Source organism: Eucyclogobius newberryi, unplaced genomic scaffold, assembly GCF_026437365.1.
Source record: "Eucyclogobius newberryi isolate DKJ021-1_F unplaced genomic scaffold, fEucNew1.0.hap1 SCAF_13, whole genome shotgun sequence".
Classification (NCBI taxonomy): Eukaryota; Metazoa; Chordata; class Actinopteri; order Gobiiformes; family Gobiidae; genus Eucyclogobius; species Eucyclogobius newberryi.
In genome coordinates, this window is record NW_027315757.1 from 34,529,896 (window position 1) to 34,554,765 (window position 24,870).

At 43.2% G+C, this 24,870-nt stretch overlaps 2 protein-coding genes across 3 annotated transcripts; one reads left to right on the plus strand and one right to left on the minus strand.

The window, feature by feature from the left end:
* Window positions 1-5,188: 5,188 nt before the first annotated feature.
* On the minus strand, window positions 5,189-15,765 carry gucy2ca (guanylate cyclase 2Ca). Its single transcript, XM_072443739.1, has 27 exons — window positions 15,543-15,765; window positions 14,941-15,053; window positions 14,601-14,668; window positions 14,299-14,526; window positions 14,111-14,229; window positions 12,103-12,202; window positions 11,921-12,029; window positions 10,693-10,825; window positions 10,393-10,478; window positions 10,200-10,317; window positions 10,039-10,120; window positions 9,742-9,835; window positions 9,612-9,674; window positions 9,482-9,553; window positions 9,226-9,330; window positions 8,096-8,182; window positions 7,892-8,024; window positions 7,682-7,819; window positions 7,517-7,605; window positions 7,361-7,452; window positions 6,841-6,999; window positions 6,580-6,772; window positions 6,108-6,282; window positions 5,876-5,974; window positions 5,717-5,811; window positions 5,582-5,658; window positions 5,189-5,393 (listed from the first exon to the last, which is right to left on the minus strand). The coding sequence occupies exons 1-27, from the start codon at window positions 15,757-15,759 to the stop codon at window positions 5,189-5,191; spliced, it is 3,249 nt and encodes a 1,082-aa protein (XP_072299840.1). The 5' UTR covers window positions 15,760-15,765.
* Window positions 15,766-19,276: 3,511 nt separating this feature from the next.
* LOC140358713 (phosphomannomutase 1-like) lies at window positions 19,277-24,867 on the plus strand. Of its 2 annotated transcripts, XM_072443740.1 has the most exons (8): window positions 19,277-19,440; window positions 20,985-21,102; window positions 21,631-21,707; window positions 21,938-22,029; window positions 22,165-22,264; window positions 22,701-22,776; window positions 23,540-23,655; window positions 24,546-24,867. In XM_072443740.1, the coding sequence occupies exons 1-8, from the start codon at window positions 19,357-19,359 to the stop codon at window positions 24,666-24,668; spliced, it is 786 nt and encodes a 261-aa protein (XP_072299841.1). In that variant the 5' UTR covers window positions 19,277-19,356; the 3' UTR covers window positions 24,669-24,867. The 2 variants fall into 2 exon arrangements, with proteins under 2 accessions (XP_072299841.1, XP_072299842.1); XM_072443741.1 differs by lacking the exon at window positions 22,701-22,776.
* The last annotated feature ends 3 nt before the right edge of the window (window positions 24,868-24,870 follow it).

The window sequence follows — 24,870 nt, forward strand, 5'->3', positions numbered from 1 at the left end:
TGGACAGAAAGGGGCCAGCCTGGTTCAAACAGGCCTTCCCCTGGACATTAGGCCAAGACCTCCAACGCCCATCATGCCACACCCACGAGCTCTGGTTCCCTCTGACCAGACAGTGGCAGCGTTCAGCCCGGCCCTGTGGAGCTTTGTGATGCTGGTCACTCTGGGCTCCATGTTGGCTCTGGCCCTTTGGCTGGTCATATACAGAAGACACACCGTGAGTTACACCGGTAAGAAACAACCTGCCAGTAAACACACTTTATTCCTCTCTTCAAAGAAGCCATTATTTTAAAACATATTCAGTTTTATTATTTCTGTATTGTATTATATTATTGATTTACTTATTTGCTAAATTAACTTAATAACAAGTTTGTCCTCTAACGTTTTCCAGACGCTCAAAGTTGCAGTGGTTTAGTGCATTATTCACTCACTGGAGCTACAGCTGGACTGAGGTAGAATGACAGTGAAGCTGCCACTCTGTCCCCACTAATCAATCACTTACACACTATATTCAAATGTAGGCAACGTGTCTTGCCCAAGGACACAGTGTGCACTGGCCTGGGCTATATATTAGTCATTTTTCATGTTTTAATATGCTTATTACAATGGCAAAACCACAGAGCACATTGTGAATGAACGACTCTTAGAGACGTTATAATACAAATAATGCAAACATGTATACAGGCCAACCTACAATATGATACCTTTGTAGAGTTATAAGGAAGCAAAATGCTGGCAGATAAGTTTAGCAGCCAGAGGCCCACAAGTCCCAGAGGTCCAGTTTCAGCTGTGCAGCTGCTGGTGTGGGAGGACGTGTAAAACATTTAACATGAAGGAAACAGAAGCAGAAGAGAAAGAACAGAGTATTTAGACAATAGGTGGATTTTTAAGATGCCCTTCCTGCTCTGTAAAAATCTATTAAAATAAATCTTTTACAGTGTCTTTCCAACAACCAAAACTCCATCTCACAATGGTCAAGATACACAGCACGATGGATTCAATTCTAATCAAGTACTAATCAATTCCTCGTTAGTATTATTGCATTTTCAGTTTATTTATTTTAAATGGATAGTCGGGATATCTGTCCTGGTCAATCTTTTTAAAACAACTTGATTTTCACTTGGCCAAGCTTAGTGACTAGGGCTGGCTCACTATACTATACTTTATATACTACACTCACTATACAATGTATTCTGCAGCATGTATTTCTCCATAAGGAATGATCTTCTTTGTTACCTGAAATTGTCATTAAGGTAGAGAATTTGCAAGGATTCCTTTAAATATTTAGGCGTTGAGCTGGACAGACCACTGTCATTTAAAAATACATATTTAATTATTCAATTATAACCGTCAAATTTCAAGCTCAGTTTAGATTCAGTCGACATCAAATGAGTTGAGACTTTTCACATTTAATTTATTGCATTACAACATGATCACTGCAGTGCACAGGGACTTCAGATGAGCATGAGCCTGTAGCGATCCTGGGCTGTGCATATATGAATATATAATATTGATTATACATAAATCTATTGACATTTTATACTCACAATGTCCTTAATATCTTAATACCAGACTAAAATTAACTTATGAATAAGTGAACTTTTCAGCTCCGCAGATTAAGCTTTAGTGTCTAATGCATGACCAGTGTTTAAAAGTATCAAGATACAGCATCTCGTATCTTCACTTGTAATGCCAAGACATCTGTATATATATATAACATATATAACATATATAACATATATATATATATATATATATATATATATATATATATATATATATATATATATGTTATTATATGAGAAGATTTTGCGTTACATAAAGGATAGTCCTATTGATAAGACCTTTTTGTCATCGGTGAGACACTCAATTTCTAATTTTGTAACACCATTTTCACAATTCTGTTTGTTTGCTCCAGGGGAAGAGCGAGCAGAGCCACCTGAGCCACCTGAGCCACCTGAGCCACCTGAGCCACCTGAGCCACCTGAGCCACCTGAGCCACCACAGCCACCACAGCCACCACAGCCACCTGCCACTGCTCAGTGTCTGCCCCATGGTCTGCCCCCATCTGAGGACCACTGCACCTGTCAGCACCTGCATGCTGGGCTCCACAGCGCCCCCGTGTGGCACGAGGGAAGGGGCTCTGACAGTTTGGACTGGAGTGGGGTCAAAGGCCGCGCTGTGAGGCAGGAGACTGTTCCACTTCCTGCCACAGAGCTGGTGACCACCAAAACTCTCTAAGGAGTTCATGTACTCGCAATGCAAGTGTCATGGTCTGTACCGGGCCATTCCTCACCAGAGATCAGTCACAAACAATAATAATAGTATAATTTTGGACCTCATTTAAAACAAGTGAAAGAAATTAAACAGCTCGACAGTAAAAGAGAAATATTCTCAGATTTATTGATTCTCATCTCACATTATACATTGTCTGGATATAAGTGGATATAAACTGAAGGGTTATTTACATGGTAAACACATTTTGTTAAAAATTCTCAATCAATGAGTTCTCAACTAAACAAAACATTTCCAAAGAGATGGACTGAGCTGGGCCTGTACTGAAACCTGGACTGTATATGTTTTCATTCACATCTTTATCTTACATCTCATAACTGTCATTACTTTTGATATTTACATCATCTATTAACAACGTTTTTGTCTTGATAATTAAGTTATATTCTGACAACAAAGTAGTTTTCAAGTGGACTTGTTGGTGCACATGTCGTGACCCGCAGATGACCTCTGAATGTTGCCATGGTGACAGGAATGCAGGAGTAAGGTTGTACTATGGTATTGGAGATTCATGACGTCTCTGCAGACAGAGAGACTTCACGCTTGGAACGTTGGAACATTTTTCCATCAAATGGCTACTTTGGGATTAAAATGAACTCAAGAGTCATTTTCTCTCCCAAGACAAAAGCTAAAACACTAAAAAGACTGCGGTTTTAGTGAACAATCATCTGATTGTACATAACGTTAATGTGTTCTACATGTTCATTTAACTGTTTTGTGACTTAACTATACAATACCTTTGTAACTATGTGGCCTAATGTTCAAAGTGGCTATATCAGATAAATTCCAGATGACTCAGCGTGCATGGCGATTGGTTTAACATCAAAACTAACCTCAGTTTCATCAGGAGGTCCACCACACAGGATGATCATCTCTGGCCTAGCAATGCTAAGCTAACCTACGGAACAAAGAACATTCCAGAGAGACATGCTCGTGGAAGCCAACTTTTCTCTCCCATAAATAAGAATTCTGTGCCCGTTTCTAAGACGTGATTAAAACTGCCTCATGCAAACTAAAGCAAAGGACCTTTTTTCAACTTTTCAAGTCTTTAACAAAACTTGGATCCAGGGCCGTCTCTTTGCACCACCAAAGAGAACACAGATCACTGAACCTGAAGCTCTGCCCAGCGTGTGGACCGAGCTGCAGCAGTCTTTCCCAGAGTGACCCCTGAGTGACCCCTGAGTGACCCCTGAGTGACCCCTGAGTGACCCCTAGAGGCGACACAGACACACAGGCGCTCCACGCAGGCCGATCTCCTCAGGATGACAGCTTCTGGTCGTATGAATGCATTTCACAGGCTTAGAATGAACTCTGACACAACTAGAAGGATCTAGAACGATCATGTTGAGCGTCTCCATCTGTAATAGACTAATTTACATATTCCAAATTCATATTTATCTGTTTCATCATTTGGTCAATAAATCTTCATAAACCACATTTGGTAGAAAAGGGGTCAATGTCACAATTACATTCTCACAAAACTTTCACGAACAAAATTAATTTGTAATTAATGAATGAATTAAGATATTTGATTATAGAATCGTTAAATGCCTAATATAGGACGTGCCCCACATAACCCTAATAAACTCTAATAAACCCACACTTATGCAGCGTGCCATGTTTGAAACCTCGTTACAAATGAAGAGATCCTCACTTAACCAGAAAAGCCAAAACACCGGAAGTTCACGTGGAACAAGGTGAAGAGCACGTCTCTGTTGTAGAGGTCAGCAGGGGGTCACGGGTAGGTGCTGGGGTCAGGGGGTCACAGGTAGGTGCTGGGGTCAGGGGGGTCACAGGTAGGTGAGGGGGGTCACAGGTAGGTGCTGGGGTCAGGGGGTCACAGGTAGGTGCTGGGGTCAGGGGGGTCACAGGTAGGTGAGGGGGGTCACAGGTAGGTGCTGGGGTCAGGGGGTCACAGGTAGGTGCTGGGGTCAGGGGGTCACAGGTAGGTGCTGGGGTCAGGGGGGTCACAGGTAGGTGCTGGGGTCAGGGGCTCACAGGTAGGTGCTGGGGTCAGGGGGTCACAGGTAGGTGCTGGAGTCAGGGGGGTCACAGGTAGGTGCTGGGGTCAGGGGGTCACAGGTAGGTGCTGGGGTCAGGGGGTCACAGGTAGGTGCTGGGGTCAGGGGGGTCACAGGTAGGTGCTGGGGTCAGGGGGTTCACAGGTAGGTGCTGGGGTCAGGGGGTTCACAGGTAGGTGCTGGGGTCAGGGGGTTCACAGGTAGGTGCTGGGGTCAGGGGCTCACAGGTAGGTGCTGGGGTCAGGGGGGTCACAGGTAGGTGAGGGGGCTCACAGGTAGGTGCTGGGGTCAGGGGGTCACAGGTAGGTGCTGGGGTCAGGGGGTCACAGGTAGGTGCTGGGGTCAGGGGGGTCACAGGTAGGTGAGGGGGGTCACAGGTAGGTGCTGGGGTCAGGGGGTCACAGGTAGGTGCTGGGGTCAGGGGGGTCACAGGTAGGTGAGGGGGGTCACAGGTAGGTGCTGGGGTCAGGGGGTCACAGGTAGGTGCTGGGGTCAGGGGGGTCACAGGTAGGTGAGGGGGGTCACAGGTAGGTGCTGGGGTCAGGGGGTCACAGGTAGGTGCTGGGGTCAGGGGGTCACAGGTAGGTGCTGGGGTCAGGGGGGTCACAGGTAGGTGCTGGGGTCAGGGGCTCACAGGTAGGTGCTGGGGTCAGGGGGTCACAGGTAGGTGCTGGAGTCAGGGGGGTCACAGGTAGGTGCTGGGGTCAGGGGGTCACAGGTAGGTGCTGGGGTCAGGGGGTCACAGGTAGGTGCTGGGGTAAGGGGGGTCACAGGTAGGTGCTGGGGTCAGGGGGTTCACAGGTAGGTGCTGGGGTCAGGGGGTTCACAGGTAGGTGCTGGGGTCAGGGGGTTCACAGGTAGGTGCTGGGGTCAGGGGCTCACAGGTAGGTGCTGGGGTCGTCGGTGACCGCCAGGTGAAAGTAGTCTGGGGGGTCACTCTGTGTGCTGCTGCTTGTCTCTCGCCGGCGTATTTTAGTGGACAAGGTTTTCCTCTTCTCGAAACCCTCGGTAAACGCCGCACGCTCGGCTAAACTGACTTGGATCTTTTCAGCCAAGTCCTGCTGAAGTCGCTGGAAGTTCTCACTGTGCATCATATGTGGACAAAGGAGAAAAAGAAAACATGCAAATATATCACAAACTTGTAATAATACTCACATTAGTGGGAATCGTCACCTTGATCAAAATTCATATCATGAAACTCACTTGTTGATAACATACAATAGTATCTTCTGAAATGAGATATATGTGAATACTTCTGAAGTGTGACTCACGCAGTTGGAGGCGTGGGCAGGTTGTACTTGTGTCCAGATACACCGGTCAGCCAGTAGGTCATCTCTTTGCCTTTTCCCTAAAAGAAACAAAGGCTTAAATGTCTGGACAGAGAGACAAGTCTCTGAATGTCTCACCTTGAGGTAAGTCTCTCCTCTTTGCTCGTACTCAAACTGGCAGTCAGTCCTCTTCAGGATGTTGATGGTGGACTTGCTCACGTGTATCCTCAAAGCTGTAAGACCACATTGAACAGGTCAATCACCTTTATGTCTTTAAATGAAAGGGTGTTTCCTTACGCAGGCCTGTAGACTCCATCCTGGACGCAGTGTTCACTGTGTCTCCAAATAAACAGTAACGAGGCATCTTGTTCCCCACGACCCCGGCAGCACAGGGTCCTACGCACAAGCGCACATTTCTATATAAGACGGGCAGTTTGATCACATTATTCATGAAAGAAAATGCACTAAACTCACTCGACCTGGAAATCTATAAACCTAAAAACATGAATTATTTTTTATGTTTCCTTACCTGAATGAACACCAATTCGAATCCACAGTGGAATACCAGGTAAGTGTTCCAGCTGGTAGGTCCCTACAAAGGACAGTATGTCCAGGGCCATGTGGGCAATGTCCACTGCATGACTGTCCCCGTTGCGGTTGGGTAAACCTGATGCCACCATGTACGCGTCTCCTATTGTCTCCACCTGGAAATAACAGCACCAGAGGGAAAGGTCATTGCACAAAAAGTTTGATATTTTTCAAAAGAAGTGAGTGTAAAAAGTTCTTGAAACACAAAAGTTCTTCAACACTGTCAACGTAACACTATTGTCACTTACCGACTTACTTATACTGGTGAGAATAACCAAACCTTTTACTCGAGTAGTTGTACCATTTCTTGAAATTATACTTAGTAGATGTACAAAATATGGCAAGAGAAAACTACTCTGAGATACTTTTACATGTCAGTAACATCATTACTCTGAGGTTTCAGCCCGGAGTACCTTATAGACATCGTGGTGGTCGAGGATGCTGTCAAAGTTCTTGTAAATGTCGTTGAGCATGTCCACCACCTCCATGGGGGTGCTGTAGTGGCACAGAGTGGTGAAACCCACAATGTCACTGAAGTAAATGGTCACCTCCTCAAACAGCTCTGGCTCCACTCGGCCCGTCTCCTTCAGGGAACGCACAGCAGGGCTGAAAGGACAAGAAGGTTTTCAATGATGGAGAATAAGTCACATAAATAAAGCCTCAGGAGACTTTACCCAGGCAGGAGCATGAAGTTAAGGTGGTCTGCTCGGTCTCTCTCAGCTTTATACAGAGCTGTCCTGTCCTCCACCAGGCGCTCCAGGGTCCTGGAGTACATCTGCAGGCGGCGGATCAGGTTGTCCATGTACGTCTCACTGGCCTCGTTGTGGAGGGCGCTGGAAAAAAGACAAATCTATTCAAGTCGCAAAACATACGACTGAAAATCCATGTGATTAAAGGCAAAGGTAATAATAATAACTCACTACTGTTTGAACATAACATTTCTTTTATTGTTTAATGCAATTTACTAAACAAAACAGTGAATAATGCACAGATCTTGGCATTCGCAAACATCATATCCAAAGGTTTAGTAGGTGTAGAAACGCAAATGTTCAAACCATGTCATATTGTCATTGAGGTTTTTCTCACTTTATAGACCAAGTATGGCGGCCTACTTCTCTGAGAAGTACTATGTATTCAAAAGCTTCAAGGTGAATCAAAATGACCCAGCGCTAATTATATAAGATGATGACTTACCTAAAGATCTTACCAAGGGTTAGCTCTATTCTCTTGAAATCTGGTCTGCGTTCTGGGTCTTCATCCCAGCAGTTCTTTATTAAAGCGTACAGCTGTGGAAATGAACACAAGAGATTGAGACTATTTCCTGGTCCAGGACTTTGTGTCTCTTCCTACCTCAGTCTCTCTCTCAGATGCACCTTCAAAGCTGAGATCAGGTCTGAAGACTCCAGATAAACTCGGATACTGCACTCTGTAGAGTATTTCTGTGTACACATGAAAAGCATCACGATTAGCCGCTCAGAAAAGCTCGTGAGGAAATACAGACGAATGACTGTTCACCTGAATGGTCTGAGCAGGACCGTGTGTAGAACGGAGCCTTTCTCATGATGATCTCGTGTGCGATGATGGCGTAGCTGTACACGTCGCCTTTTTGAGATATGCCATTTTTACGCAGGTGTTCTGGGGCCGTCCACAAGTCTGAGGAGGGCAAATGCTAAAGACGTGCTACATTTTCTTACTTATCTAGAAGAGGCAAAACCGGTCCGTTACCTCTGCCGGGGTTGAGAATAGTGTGACAGCCAAAGTCAGTGATCTTGACCACCATGCGATTGTCCACCACACAGTTAGTGGACTTAAGTCGACCGTGAGCTCCGATGCTACTGGACTGGAGGTAGGACATACCCTGTAGGACACAACCCTCAGTGGCCACAATAGGATGAAGTGAATGAATGCACAAGTGACTAATAAGTGTACCTTAGCGATGTCGTACATGACGGATATCTTGAACTCCATGTCCATGAACGTCTCGTCGGGATAGGAGATCTTGTCGTTCAGAATGTACTATGAAAACAACAAGACTTATGACCCCGGTGTGAAGTTAATGTGTGTGTGATTACATGTGTTTACTCCAATATACGCCACTGCCGCACTTTAATGATCTGTGCCTTATCACTCAAACTGTAAAGTCACTGTAAGAGCCGCAAAGAGGCCAGAAAAAACATTTCACACGTCATGGTTTCCACATATAACAAAACTATTCTGAAAGTATACAGCCAGTTAGTGATATACAGTGTGTGTGTCTGTGTATGTGTGTGTGTGTGTGTGTGTGTATGTGTGTGTGTGTATGTGTGTGTGTGTGTGTGTGTGTGTGTGTATGTGTGTGTGTGTGTGTGTGTGTGTATGTGTGTGTGTGTATGTGTGTGTGTATGTGTGTGTAGTGTGTGTGTGTAGTATGTTTGTAGTGTGTAGTGTGTGTGTGTCTGTGTGTGTGTGTGTGTGTGTGTGTGTGTGTAGTATGTTTGTAGTGTGTAGTGTGTGTGTGTGTATGTGTGTGTGTATGTGTGTATGTGTGTGTGTGTGTGTGTGTGTGTGTGTGTAGTATGTTTGTAGTGTGTAGTGTGTGTGTGTGTGTGTGTGTGTAGTATGTTTGTAGTGTGTAGTGTGTGTGTGTGTGTGTGTGTGTGTGTGTATGTGTGTGTGTGTGTGTGTGTGTGTGTGTGTGTGTAGTATGTTTGTAGTGTGTAGTGTGTGTGTGTGTATGTGTGTGTGTATGTGTGTATGTGTGTGTGTGTGTGTGTGTGTGTGTGTAGTATGTTTGTAGTGTGTAGTGTGTGTGTGTGTGTGTGTGTGTAGTATGTTTGTAGTGTGTAGTGTGTGTGTGTGTGTGTGTGTGTGTGTGTGTGTATGTGTGTGTGTGTATGTGTGTGTGTGTATGTGTGTGTGTATGTGTGTGTGTGTGTGTATGTGTGTGTGTATGTGTGTGTGTGTGTGTGTGTGTGTGTGTGTATGTGTGTGTGTGTATGTGTGTGTGTATGTGTGTGTCTGTGTGTGTGTGTGTGTATGTGTGTGTAGTATGTTTGTAGTGTGTAGTATGTGTGTATTACCCTGAGGGATCCTCTCTGGCAAAGCTCAAAAACACCAAACACGCCGTATTCAAACTGAACTGTTCCGTAGAACTTGGTCAAGTTGTAGTAGTCAATGCGCAGTAACTATCATTTAGAATAAAACAATATGTTAACACTTGACAGCCAGATCCAAATCATAATTGTGATATTTAAAGTAGTGAGTATACAATTATATAGTTACATAAATAATGACATACAAACTATTTAAATTAAATACATCTCAATCTTCACTTGCCGTGTTGAGCTCAATTTTCTGCTCTTCAGTAAAATCACCGTCTGAATGTTTCAACTCTTTCAAAATGACCGGCTAAAAAAGAAACAAAAACACTTCATCTTTGTATTAATTCGTGATAATCCCACATTACCTTCTTGTCATATCGGCCTCGATGAATGAGGAATATACTGTCCTTTCTCTTGTCATCGTCGATCTATCATAAAAACACTGTCAAAAATCAACAAAGTATGATATATAATGTTAAACGAGGACTTTTGTACCTTTAGAGAAACTTCTTTTTCATCCAGCGGACCAATCAGATGAGGCTCTATGTGCGACCACTTCTTCTGCATCAGACGCTCTTTTCTGTTCTGCCTAAATCATGTCAGACAATAAATGAATCAAAACCAAATTACACTATTTTAATGCATGTATTTAATTATTACTGATAGTACAACATATTACTTGTCGAATTACTTTCATCAAATGTCAAATATTTGCTTATTTAAAGGAGTTTAATGAGTTGAATCTAATATTGGTTGAAATATTCCACTGTTAATTGAATGGATGTTTTTTACCTGTAGAAGATGAGTGCAATGGCTGTCACCACGACAACGCTGAGACTCAAAACAATTACAATGATATCCTGAACACTTATAACTGAAATCATAAGCTCAAATTAATAAGTCATCGTTTCAATAATTGCATAGAAAAGGTGAGAATGGAACCAGCGCCTCACTGTCTTTGATCTCGGGGACGTCGTCGGGCAGAACGCCGCCCGTCCAGGGCAGAGCGGGAGATTCATCTATTATTCTTGTTTTGTTTTTGGACGTGTCAAACGTGAAAAGTGTCGTATACTGTCAAGTACAATGAGCGATGTAAGACTCGTGTCAAACGTGCAGGATAAAAGGTGAATAAAAGTGTCGCTTCACCTCTCCTGTGCGCGTGGAAGTATAAAGCAGAGAAAAGTTGACATCTCTATCTCCATATTCATCAAGAACATAGTGTCCTGCTATGCCTGGATACAACAAACATTCAAATGCATGTCTTAATACTGGGATTAGTTCTAGAGGAAATGTATAAATCTATACATTCATGCCCATATGTTGTTTTGGACATATTGTTATCTCACACTTATTTCCTTTGGAGATAAACACACACTATAGAAATGGAGCTTTCCCACCTCTGTTAACATTTGCTCTGCCTGTTGTGTGAACGTAGGTCATAAATACCATCAAAGGAGATGTTTCCAAAGGGATGGTCGTTGAGCCGCACGTTCCCTCGCCGCTGACTGAGCTTCCAGTCTCGCAGTACTTTCCCGAACAGGAGCGTCCCGTCGTGGTAACCTGCTACATAGTCATTGACCTGCACAGGACGTAGCACAGAAGAGGCTTGTGAGGTTAATAGTGATTCTATGGAATATTAAAAAGACCAAAGTCCAGAAAGAGAATAGATAAAACAGTCAGTGCACAGTGGAGGTGGAGATACATATAAAAGTCTATGATGTTGCAGTTGTTGGTTTGGATGTGTGAAATTACAGAACTATGATACATCAAGTCCCAAACAAGGGCGCAAAGCGATAGTTCTGTCATTTTGTGGTTCATTTTGTGGTTCATTTATGTTCGTGCTGGACTTGAACCTCCGCTAAGACATTTACAGGCACATTTGAACATATTCCTGATGCATAATTATAATATTTGTTTTTGTCAATATGACCCACTAATACAGCAAAGTATTATATTAAAAAAGGTATAAACCAGCAAATATTAACAATCTTGAGAAAACCAGGGATAAACAAAGATATTAGGACAAAATCATCACAAAACACAGACTAAATCTGTCCAAACCGTTTTAAAGATGCACTATGTAACTTTCCCAGTGAAGGGTCCACCACCAGCTCGTTTCCAAGAAGCTGTTGTTGCTTTGCTTAGAATGTTCCACAGTATGGCATTAAATGTATCTTTTATTAAATCCGAGGTCTTTGTATTGATTTGGGTGGAAAAACCTTGAAAAACGTGTATTCTTAGTGCGCTTGCCTCTCCACAGTTCTGACCTGGTGTCGCCTGCTCGTCTGCGTAAAGGTGAGTTTAATGCCAAACTGTGGATCGTAGAAAAAGCTTCAGTTGTAGTCATCTGGACTCAGTTAGAAAAAATAGACGTTTCGACTCTCATCCAAGAGTCATTGTCAACTCATTGTCAAGTCATTGACAATGACTCTTGGATGAGAGTCGAAACGTCTATTTTTTCTAACTGAGTCCAGATGACTACAACTGAAGCTTTTTCTACTATTGAACACGCCTGGACGAATGAGGGATTACACCGACAAACTGTGGATCATTCCAGACCAAATCACAGCGAGACAAGCAGGTGGTCACATAGTGCACCTTTACACGTAGAGTCTAAACCAAACTGCGACTAACGAGCCTGAAACTGGACTAAACATGGCGAACGGGCTCTTACCGTGTTGTTGAAGGTCACGTTACCGTAGCTATAGTTACGAGCGGGTAGAGTAACCACCAGAACATCCTCCATACCATAACTGGACGTTCTGTTGTCGTAATACTCGGGACTGTGAAACGTAAAATAAAATGCTTTGTTCTGTACGTTCTGCCATTTTAAAAGGATAAAGTTGCATTACTCACTTGTATATGTCAATGAGAATGAACATAACGTCTTTGTGAATGGATTCAGCCTTCTGCTTGATGCAGGCGATGTCGTCCGGGCCCCCGCAGAGGATGAAAACTGCACACAATGATAAGACTTCAATGCTCTACGTTGCATTCTATCACTTTCTCTCATTTATATCAACGCTATTGTCCCTGTGGCACCCGTCTTTCACACTAATGTCACCCGAGACCATTCTGAGATACAACACGTTGCCACTGATGCTCACAATGCCGACAAAATGATTGATGTGCCAAATATTGAGGTTGGATAAACTTGCCAGCCAAACCAACTTCCTGTCTGGAACCCCTCCAACTCACCCAATCTCTCACAGGAAGTAGTATCCCAATTCAGTCTTTTTAAGGGGAGGGGTTCATTTGGTAATGTAAGTTTATTTGGATTGATGTGAAAAATGAAGCCTGCGTAAATTCAGCCTGGAAGACCTAACTCCACCATCTACATCGAGGCCACCTGCTCCCAGCTCAACCATCGCACCCAGTCCAGCCTGTCCGTCTGTGAGAGTCAGATCTCTCCTTCACCGCGGAACTCCTCCAGGTTTCTACTTTTTCCCATGGAGGTTTTTGTAGTTTTTCCTGGCCGAGAAGGAGAGTCCTAAGGACAGAAGGAGGATCTAAGGACAGAAGGAGGGTCTAAGGACAGAAGGAGGGTCTAAGGACAGAAGGAGGGTCTAAGGACAGAAGGAGGAGCCAAGAACAGAAGGAGGATCTAAGGACAGATGGAGGATCTAAGGACAGAAGGAGGGTCTAAGGACAGAAGGAGGATCTAAGGACAGAAGGAGGGTCTAAGGACAGAAGGCGGATCTAAGGACAGAAGGAGGATCTAAGGACAGAAGGAGGGTCTAAGGACAGAAGGAGGGTCTAAGGACAGAAGGAGGGTCTAAGGACAGAAGGAGGGTCTAAGGACAGAAGGAGGATCTAAGGACAGAAGGAGGGTCTAAGGACAGAAGGAGGGTCTAAGGACAGAAGGAGGGTCTAAGGACAGAAGGAGGATCTAAGGACAGAAGGAGGGTCTAAGGACAGAAGGAGGGTCTAAGGACAGAAGGAGGGTCTAAGGACAGAAGGAGGATCTAAGGACAGAAGGAGGGTCTAAGGACAGAAGGAGGGTCTAAGGACAGAAGGAGGATCTAAGGACAGAAGGAGGGTCTAAGGACAGAAGGAGGGTCTAAGGACAGAAGGAGGGTCTAAGGACAGAAGGAGGGTCTAAGGACAGAAGGAGGATCTAAGGACAGAAGGAGGGTCTAAGGACAGAAGGAGGGTCTAAGGACAGAAGGAGGGTCTAAGGACAGAAGGAGGATCTAAGGACAGAAGGAGGGTCTAAGGACAGAAGGAGGGTCTAAGGACAGAAGGAGGGTCTAAGGACAGAAGGAGGATCTAAGGACAGAAGGAGGGTCTAAGGACAGAAGGAGGGTCTAAGGACAGAAGGAGGATCTAAGGACAGAAGGAGGGTCTAAGGACAGAAGGAGGGTCTAAGGACAGAAGGAGGGTCTAAGGACAGAAGGAGGGTCTAAGGACAGGGGATTCCCGGGACATCGCCCCTCGCACCTGCTCCCCATCTTCAATCAACGCACCCAAGTCCCTCCTCCCCGTGGCACGTGGCACCTCTGCTCCCAGCGCACAGCCGGTCCGATATTAACCCTCACTCAGTTTGCTCGGCCGCTTCAGACCATACTGCGACCCACCACCTCCCCTCCTCCTCCTCTGCATCCCTCTCATCCTCTCATCCTCTCTACCCTCTCACCATATCTACCACCACCAGTCTCCAGGCCCTGGGGGAGACATCTAATACAAATAGATCATGGAGTGCCCATGATCGCAATGTCTTCCGCCGGCGTCTGAGCGCCAAATAACCCACGTAATAAAGCTGCTAAACAGTCCTTCAGGGTGAAATAACTACGGTTAAATATACTGCTAAACACATGGTTAAATCAACAAAGACAGACCAGTCTAAATGTATTTTGCGACTCACTGTTACTGTGCCTTTTCGGATTGTTGAGTTTACTCAACAGGTCATTCTCGTCACGTAGCATTACTCTTTTGGTATTGGAGGCGAAACTTGCAGACGCTGCTTCCAGTGCGTTGATGTACCTGCAGGAAGACGCCGGACAAATCACTTCAATTCATAATGACTAATGTGGCAGCTTATCGTGTTCTTACCAGAAGCAGTCCTCTGATACGTTGTCAGAATTTTGCTTTTTGTACACGTAAACCCGGTTCCACTTCTCTTTTAATGCTCCCACGCTCTCGTTGATGAAGTTGACCATGAAGTCGGACAGCTTGCGAGCAGGCGGCAGGATCCGGGTCAGTTTGGGCTTGTAGTCGCAGGATAGACCAAAGCTTCCAGCAGAGATGACCGGTATACTCAGGGTCAGGCCCATCTCTTGGCTAAAGGGCATAAAAGGAGTTTGCATAGGAGATGGATAATGTCTAAACTGGAGCAGATAAAAGAAGGCACTTACTCTACCAACTGGAACGTGGCGAAGGTGCAGGACGGCCCCAGCATCACGCAGCCTATTTTATGGCTTTCCTACAAAAAATGATATGCAACAAACCTTTATCTGGTACTATTTGATTTTTGTATAGTCTAGACAACCGGGTAGATTGTGTTGAATAATGATACAAATGCTGACTATAACTGACAACGGCAATACATCATAGTGCTGTAGTGTGTAGCACAGAACACCAAGACAAAAATCCACTAAATAACTGACAGATTTCTTTTGTGCATGTAAACACACAGCAATAATCAGATTGTATCATTGAGTCGTCTGATGTTATTCTAATGTATGTTGTTGTCACCTGCAGCTGCTTGAGGATGGAGACGCCTTCACATGTGCTGCTGCCACAGCCCTGTCTGTTGTACGCACTGGTGCTGAAGCCCTTGTAGTTGGCTGTTAATGTAAAGTTAATACCTGAAGTGGAAAAAAAAAAAGTATATATATAATTATTGATATTGATTGATTGATTAATTGATTGTATATATATATATATATATATATATATATATATATATATATATATATATATACACAATCAATCAATCAATCATTATTAACATGCACGATTCATGATGGATAATATATTTTTAGAAAATATAATTTCTTACAATCAAATGACCAAATGCTTGAAGCTGAAATTAGAATGTGAAATAGTGCACATACGTGTGCCATTGCCGTCCTAACTTTACCTCAGCTTTGTGTCAAAAAGCAATTATTGTTATGGAAAATATATCAAGAAAATGTCACACGTAGTGTGAAATCAAATGTCTCACAACGTTATAACAAAATTGAACAAAAGTAACAAACTAGTTAACATTTAGGATAATGATATGTTTTTATGATTGGAACAAACCAGCGCAGACATGTGACACGTTACAACATGAACAATGGAGCTTTTCATACCGTTCTCCTCATTCTTCAGCCTGTCCTCCTCAATGGCCTGTTCCACTGCGGCTTGTACGTACGGTCGACTCCACTCGTATGCCGTGTCCTCCAGCAGCACCACGTTTATCCAGTACACATATTTATGCACCAGGCACTTCTCCAGCATGTGGTGCGCTGTCCCTGCTACAACCAGCATCCACAGGTAAAACAGACGCTCAGAAATGGACATCTTCATCTGTGTTTTACATGACAGGAAAATAAATAATTAAAAAAAAACTTTATTCTGATCTTGTCCACTGTCACATTTCAGCTGCTCAATCAGTGTTCACTACGAAACAAAACACACTTCAGTTAAATCCCTTCTTGTAAATACCATAAAAAGCAGAAAGACAACGGTGCGTCTGGTCTTGGCGTTCACCTCTGACAGATCTGCTCTGATCCACCTGCCCTATGTTAATGAACAACTACAGTGACAGAGAAGAGAGGAGGAGGACTCCCAAGACTCCCACAATGCATCACTTCTAATCATAGATCACTCTGTTTGTAAACATAAAACATATGAACATGTTACACAACCACATCTATGATTGTGAAAAGAACGAGACACAATCCTAGAACTGAAGGAATGAAAGGTGTGAACACAGGCCAATGCCAGCGCTAACGTCAGAAGGAGGTTGTATTGCACTTTAGTATTTTTAAATAAGCTACGGAGAAGTAAAGAGGGGTCAAAGCTCAACTTAGGCCATAAAACGAAGGGCCTGCGTGGTGGAGATAAATACTGTCGGCTATAAACACAACGTAGATTAAAAAAACAATACATTTCTACACTTTTTAACACAGAATTTGTCTGTCTAGGAATGTGTGACCATCTCGGCCAGTGAGCTACTTTCAGGACCAGTACTACAATAGTATCATTACCTATTCAATTATAATACATGTTTTCTCTCAAGTTATTAGTGTGAACGATGAATAGACAATTGGTTGTTGTAGTTGGTGTTAACAGCTCTTTCCTTACTCAATTCAAACTGTTTGATCGGCCCATGACTAAAGCGTCACTGTCTTTCTCACACTGCTGCTGCTGATAAGTGCCACATTTAACATCAAAGTTAACTTCATCTTTACAATTTCAGAAAAGGACTCATCTTCCAATCTTGCTAAGTTCTACACCTAAAAGACACTTAAACATCTCCAACCAAACGAGCGACTGAGCAGCCACAATGTTTCCCACTGAGAGGTAATAAAATAGTAGAAGCCATTATGATGCTGTAATAGCGCGGTTGCACTGCTATTAGGGCCATTATGGTTTATGGGACGTGGGGATGTAGTAGGAAATGGCCATGTGTTGAAAGGAACAGAACTTGTGTTTTATTGTGTCGTCCCAGGTGTCTAATGGCCGTCTGTGTTTGTGTAGAGAAAAGAACATGTGGACCAGAGGCTGATGATGCCAGCAGCTCCTAAACCTTTTACATCCCAGAACACAACCGACTCAGAGGTCATGACGCCCGTTCCAGAATGAATCTGTAATAATAAGTGTCAAAACATGTTGACTCAAGTTGAAAGGTTTTCACTTATTTCTAGTTTTTACTTTGTTTGGTGGGATAGAATGTGTAGAAACTATTTACCAGTTTTACATTAGTCAAGTGTCAGTTTGTGTTGAGTAAAATAGTGTGTTAGAATGTATCAGCTATAGAACCACCATTTTAAAATTATATCTTGAAATGATCTCACAAGCCCTATTTTAGAACCACTGCTCTAAACTAATTAAGAACCCGAGCGTATCGTTGATGATTTGAAACCATTTAATGATGATTGATGAGTTTAAAATCTAAATAATGACAGATCATCTATAACTAACTGGTCTGTCCCACATTTACTGCTGAACTGTTCTTTGTGCTCCCTTTTATTTAGTCGATGCAATCCTACTGAGTTCACAAAGGATGTTTCTTCACCTTCTGTTTACATTTGGATTACATTGTTGATTTATAGATTTTTATCCTGTTTGGGAATTGAGGTCGCTGAGATAATACTTTCAGCAGCTAATCATTGGTGTCTTGAAGATTAGTGCCCTCTATATTAACAATAAGCATTAAGTATTACTTAATCCAACCAATAAACGTCTCCATGGCCTCGTTGCTCAACCGGAGGTCGATACTGAAACATTATGTTGTGTCTGTTTAACGTTAAAACAAACAGGTCGTCAGATAAGGAGATAACCTATACAAACAGCACACTAATGAAAGGTGATGTAAAGGCCTCTGACTATGTTAAAGGTGCTCTAATTAAAGGTGCTCTAATTAAAGGTGCTCTAATGAACTGTTCATGTGGTGGTCCCAGCTTGTCTCGTACAGACACTGGAGTATCCACTAGTATCACATCAATATTTCTATGTAGCATTTTCATAGGGCCATATAAAGAATGACATTTCTTTTCCTCATTGATTTATTGATCATTATATTAAAAAAAGGACATACTTAATATTTACTTAATGAACATAGAAAAGGCAGATTTTGATTTCACAAAAAATATCTTTACTGTAGTTTTACTGTCCTTGGCCTGGCAGTGTCAGCTGCTTGTGTCCAGGAGATAATGCCACACTGTGGAACATTCTAGGCATGTACAAAAGTTAAACACCTTTAGACAGCAGTAGGGCAGATTTCCTCAGCCTAGTTGCAAAAGTAGTAATTCTTCATCGCTTTTCATTGCGGAAAAAGATCAAATGATTTATGGAGGCAATAAGGGCTTGTTGCTAAATCATAAACACACTTCTTTTAAGTAGCAGCAATAACTCCAGTCATTAATGTATTAATTTGTCTGTTAGTCAGATATCATAAAAGACTAAATGGAATCATTTAACAAATCAAGATGTCCTCTCTTTTTGTAAATACAGACTCTTACCCAGTCCAAGAACAGATGTGACTAAATAAAACAACATGGTGGTGCAGTTGTTGTTACAAAGCCCAGAAGTTCGATTCCTAGTTTGAACAGTAACTTGAGTCTGTTCCTCCAGGACCTGTGGGTCAGAAGAGATTTGACTAGTCCAGAACCATGTGTCTGGACGTCTAGTCAACTGGTCAACTCTGTAAGAAACACATGCTTTCTACCTTCTTCAGCACAACAATCTCTTACATTTCTTGCTCTGAATATTGTCTGCAAGTGCATACATATATATGAAGAAGTTGTTTTGTGTGAGTTCCATCAGCTTCCCTCTGCTGCCCTCTAGTGGATACATGGTGCCAGTAACAGGAAAACCATGCTGCAGTTCAGCTTTAGGTTGATATTGTGTTTTCTTTTGGTTTAAATCTTCATTCTGGTTCAGACTGGTTCATGCTGCAGCAGAAAACAGCCTCGTTGCAACAAAAAGCTCTGGTGGCTTCACTCAACGCGGTTCACAAAAATCCTCACCTATGGATTTGATTGATTATATATATATTGTATTGATTTATGGCATAAGAACGAAAGCCACAGCCAAGACTGTAGTGCATTTAATACTCGCGTAACGTACAGATTATTTGGGGGAAAATGTGGATAAAATACGCGCATTTTCATGTTGTGCGTAAACAAGCCGCTCCGCCCATTTCCTGCGTCATGATGGAGGGCTCTGCTGTGATTGGCTGCTGCTCGTGACGTCGCGAGAGGAGCCTTGCACGTTCCGCAAGTCCTTAAGCCGAGCAGCAGCTTGTTCTTTACACAACACGGTTTTCACACTTTGATCCGTGCGTTTTAGTGCGTTATTGTATCCATAGTAACGCTCGTGTTGGCCGCGCGCGCGCGAGCATGGTGCGTGTCCGCGAGGCGCTTACTGGACATCGAAGAGGAACTCTGACCAAGTGAAATGGCTCTGACAGACGGATTCACCCCAAACAGAAACATCCTCTGCCTGTTTGACGTCGACGGCACGCTGACCCTGCCAAGAGAGGTGAGGCTGGTTACAGGCTGGTTATGACAGAGAGGTGAGGCTGGTTACAGGCTGGTTATGACAGAGAGGTGAGGCTGGTTACAGGCTGGTTATGGCAGAGAGGTGAGGCTGGTTATGAGAAGTGAGGCTGGTTACAGGCTGGTTATGGCAGAGAGGTGAGGCTGGTTACAGGCTGGTTATGACAGAGAGGTGAGGCTGGTTATGAGAAGTGAGGCTGGTTACAGGCTGGTTATGGCAGAGAGGTGAGGCTGGTTACAGGCTGGTTATGACAGAGAGGTGAGGCTGGTTATGAGAAGTCAGGCTGGTTATGAGAAGTGAGGCTGGTTACAGGCTGGTTATGACAGAGAGGTGAGGCTGGTTATGAGAAGTGAGGCTGGTTATGAGAAGTGAGGCTGGTTATGAGAAGTGAGGCTGGTTACAGGCTGGTTATGACAGAGAGGTGAGGCTGGTTATGGCAGAGAGGTGAGGCTGGTTACAGGCTGGTTATGGCACGTACACCCTGTTGCTGCTGCAGAGAGAGAGGGGGTGTTTGAGCACAGAGAGTGTCTTCAAACTCAGATGGAATCCAGTCACCGCTGCATGCAAGAATGTGTGTGCATGCAAGTGTCTTTACTCTGCATGCATGCAAGTGTCTTTACTCTACGCGCATGCAAGTGTCTTTACTCTACGCGCATGCAAGTGTCTTTACTCTACGCGCATGCAAGTGTCTTTACTCTACGCGCATGCAAGTGTCTTTACTCTGCATGCATGCAAGTGTCTTTACTCTACGCGCATGCAAGTGTCTTTACTCTACGCGCATGCAAGTGTCTTTACTCTACGTGCATGCAAGTGTCTTTACTCTGCATGCATGCAAGTGTCTTTACTCTACGCGCATGCAAGTGTCTTTACTCTACGCGCATGCAAGTGTCTTTACTCTACGTGCATGCAAGTGTCTTTACTCTACGTGCATGCAAGTGTCTTTACTCTGCGCGCATGCAAGTGTCTTTACTCTGCGCGCATGCAAGTGTCTTTAGTCTGCGTGCATGCAAGTGTCTTTATTCTGCGCGCATGCAAGTGTCTTTATTCTGCGCGCATGCAAGTGTCTTTACTCTGCGTGCATGCAAGTGTCTTTACTCTGCGTGCATGCAAGTGTCTATACTCTGCGTGCATGCAAGTGTCTTTACTCTGCGTGCATGCAAGTGTCTTTACTCTGCGTGCATGCAAGTGTCTATACTCTGCGTGCATGCAAGTGTCTATACTCTGCGTGCATGCAAGTGGCTATACTCTGCGTGCATGCAAGTGTCTATACTCTGCGTGCATGCAAGTGTCTATACTCTGCGTGCATGCAAGTGGCTATACTCTGCGTGCATGCAAGTGGCTATACTCTGCGTGCATGCAAGTGTCTTTACTCTGCAGCCTTTTACACAATGCAGTCTTCATTCATTGATCAAATAAGACCCTTACAATGATAATGCTGTCATTGCTTTGGGATTGGCCCTGGAGCAGTTTGGTGTCGTGCCGGTCCCTGTCGTCTTGTGAACTGCACTTTGTTCCTTGTTCTGCAGAAAATCGACCCACGGCTGGATAAGTTCTATCAGGCTCTGCGGAGGAAAGTCAAAATCGGCATCGTGGGCGGGTCCGACTACTCCAAGATCGCAGAGCAGCTCGGGGAGGGAGACGATGGTGAGCCATGACCTGGCATGACCCCACAGAGCCCGGGGCACACACGAGTCTAGACTTTATCTGTGTCTCAGGGATGTTCTTGCACGACTGACACTCCTGGCACTTTATAGCTCAGCTGTCCTCCTCACAGCCATTCTTTTCAGCTAACTATTGACAAAACCCCTTCATGTGTAAATATTAGTGAGGAGGAAAGGCCAAAGCACCTGCTGATACTGTAGCTTTACATGAATTGATTAAATATCATGAATTTAATTGTTAAAAGCCTATTATGAATAGAAACATTTGTTTATGGTGTTGTTGAGTAGGTGGATCACACTCGTGTTGACCACCTAAGATCTAAGTTCTTTTATGTACAGTATTTACTTACCTATTGACATGTAAACCCATATTCCTAATAGCTTAAAAAAACAAACAACATTATGACAACTTTCAGCAGAGTATTTGCTTCACAAGTTTGATAAGAACTATTATTTTTCTATCACTAAACTCAAAACTTCTTGGCTGAAGTGTAAAGTATTGTTTTTGCAGTGATCCACAAGTTTGACTATGTGTTTGCTGAGAACGGGACTGTGCAGTACAAAGATGGAAAACTTCTCTCCAAACAGGTGTGTTCTCTGTAGAATAAGCAGCTAAATGTTCTGCGCTAGCAATATACAACGTGGCCACACCCGTTTGTCATCCTTATATTGACACAACACCTGGAAGTGTGTTTTGACTGACAGAAGTGTGTTTTGACTGACAGAAGTGTGTTTTGAGTGACAGAAGTGTGTTTTGAAAGTGTGTTTTGACTGACAGAAGTGTGTTTTGACTGACAGAAGTGTGTTTTGACTGACAGGCCATTCAGAACCAGATCGGTGAAGAGCTGCTCCAGGACCTCATTAACTTTTGTCTCAGTTACATGGGACTTATCAAGTTGCCAAAGAAAAGGTGAGATCTCATTCTTTACCCATCTTTTATTATTATTAGACTTCAAAGGTCAAGTTCAGGTACAGTTACAGTTGACTTATGTATGGATCTTTATTTTGTATAGTTAATAAAGTCGCTTATTGTTTTTAAATACAGGGGAACCTTTATTGAGTTTAGGAGTGGAATGCTGAATATTTCCCCCATTGGCCGCAGTTGTTCACACGAAGAGCGTCTGGAATTTTCCGAAATTGACAAGGTGATTTTTTTCTTTAATTACACAATTATTATTATATATTATTTTGCAATACAAATGCTTGTTTTATTAATAATACTCATCATTAGGTGGTGACTATTACTGTATTAAAGTGCACCTTTAAGCTGAAGCAATCAGTGCTTTCCACAATCAATTCATAATCATTTTAATTTACCACATTTTCACATCTTTTAATATTGGATTCTGAACTCAAACAAGATGGACATTTAATCAATGCCATTTAACACACAAACAATAGTCAGACTTCTTCCTCCAGACAACATACTTTATCTGCTGTTCATTCATGCATTTTCACACTTTGTGGTGCGAAAATGACCAACATTTAGAAATCAATGCAAATTATGACCTCTTCAAATGAAAAACATCATTAATTTCCAGTTCGAGAGTGAAAATGCTGCTTTGTCACTTTTCTTGACAGAGGGAAAAGATCAGGGAGAAGTTTGTAGCTGCTCTGAAAGAAGAGTTTGCTGGGAAAGGCCTGAGGTTCACAAGAGGTGGGACATTTCTGATCTGTCGAGCATGAACAGATATATACCATATATGTTTTATTAAGATCACAACAACAACATATGAAGTGGCTTTAAGGTATGAAGTCTCTTTAGGAAATGTAGAGGCTGAGATCAGTAGAATTGCAATATTAACAGGACGCAGAATGACACGAAAATAAGAGAAAAGGTCATTCAAGTCTCTGCATCACGGCGGAGGTGCTTTTGTTTGCCTACGTGCTCCACAACTGAAGCTGCCACTCAAGGATTAGTTCTGAGCAGTGTTTTTCAAATGGTTGATGTTTAACAGGGAGAGACTTAAGTCAAACATCTCTAAGCTTTAGTGAGAAAATACTGCAAAAAGGGACAAAAAAACATCTATTGTACGTCATTTATTCATATAGAGTTATGTAATAAAATGTGTTGGGTAAATGTTTTGTGTGATTGCTTAAATTATGCTTTTATAATCTTATCTTGATATTATCTGTAGATGTATAACTTCTTTGACTGTTCAGTGCCCTTAGTTCTAAGTGAGTTAGATTGAGGCTGATTTGCTGCCGCTTAGAGAACATGGTTGTGATGGAGGTGTGAGGAGGGCATGTGCAGAATCCAGACTGCTTATTGGCCGAGGGCTTCCCAGGCCCAGTGTGAGTGTGAGTGATTGACAGCCACGCTTTAGTTCCAATTTTAACTGTGAGAAAATATTGTATGGAATTGTAAAGCGACTTGGAAAAGTGCTTATAATAAATAATAAATGTTCTGTTCTCCTTAGGTGGTCTCATCAGCTTTGACATTTTCCCAGAGGGCTGGGACAAGAGGCTGTGTCTGGAGGTTCTGGAGAGCGAAGGCCTGGATGCCATTTACTTCTTTGGCAATGAGACTTCAGATGTAGGTTTCTGTTTTTTACTACACTTAATATCCCATTTAATAAGTCATCTGTACAACGTTTTTTTCTTTCATGGAATGTGTTTTCCTCATTTGAATGTCTCTAATGCCATTGTCATTCAGGCAAAGCCAAATGTTTAAACTCTGAGGTTGGTGTTGAACACTCTTCCTCTCCACATAAAGAATTTTGAATTTGAATTCATTGTTGTTTGGTTAAAACAAAAAGTGCTCTACATTCAATTCAATTCAATTTATTTTTGTAACGCCCAAAATCACAACAGCCGTTGTCTTGGAGGGCGACAGTGAAGAACGGATTAAACAATGTCCATAGGGACGAGGGGCGATGTCCCAGAGTCTCCTGAGTCCTGTCCTTAGACCCTCTTTCTCGGCCAGGAAATACTACAAAAAACCTCCTCGGGAAAAAGTAGAAATCTGGAGGAGTTCCACATGAAGGAGAGATCTGACTCTCACAGACGAGAGAGAGTGGAGCTGGAGCCTCAGGAGGAGAACCGGTTCTTCAGGAGGAGAACCGGTTCTTCCAGGTAGATGAAGAACCGTTCATATGGAGTAGAGACCGCTTTTCCAGGGCCTCGAGGATCATCTGGGTCCACAGCACAAAACAAGCACAAAACAAGATATATAATATATAGGTAGAACCTTCAGTTGATGCTTTTAAGTCTCGTTTACTTATCGCACTTTTATTCATGTTTGATTTATTTTGGACATATTTTACTTGTGCTCGTTGTGTGCAGCACTTTGGTTAGACTTAGGAGACTTAGTGTTGGTAAAATGTGCTCCACAAATAAAGTTGGATTTGATATATTCTGCAAATCTACCACCAGGGGGCGCCACAGGCCTAAAATCACATTAACGTTGTGTTCTTTTCTTTGCAGGGAGGGAATGACTATGAGATTTTTAATGACCCTCGGACCATTGGTTTCACAGTTTACTCCCCAGAAGACACAGTGAGGCTTTGTCGACAACTGTTCTTTGACGCGGCGCTGCAGGAATCCTGATGCACTGAACTCATTGCACTGCCACTCCTCCTAAAGCCCCAGGCTGGTGCTGGATTATCAAGTCTGTTTTTAATGAGACAGCTAGAATCTCATCTCCTCAAGGTGCATTTGTTTGTGTATTATTATTTACACCTCATAGGACGGGACGGCCCCAGAATTAGGGATTTGTCAGTACACTCCATTTAAAAAGGGACCCTGCGAG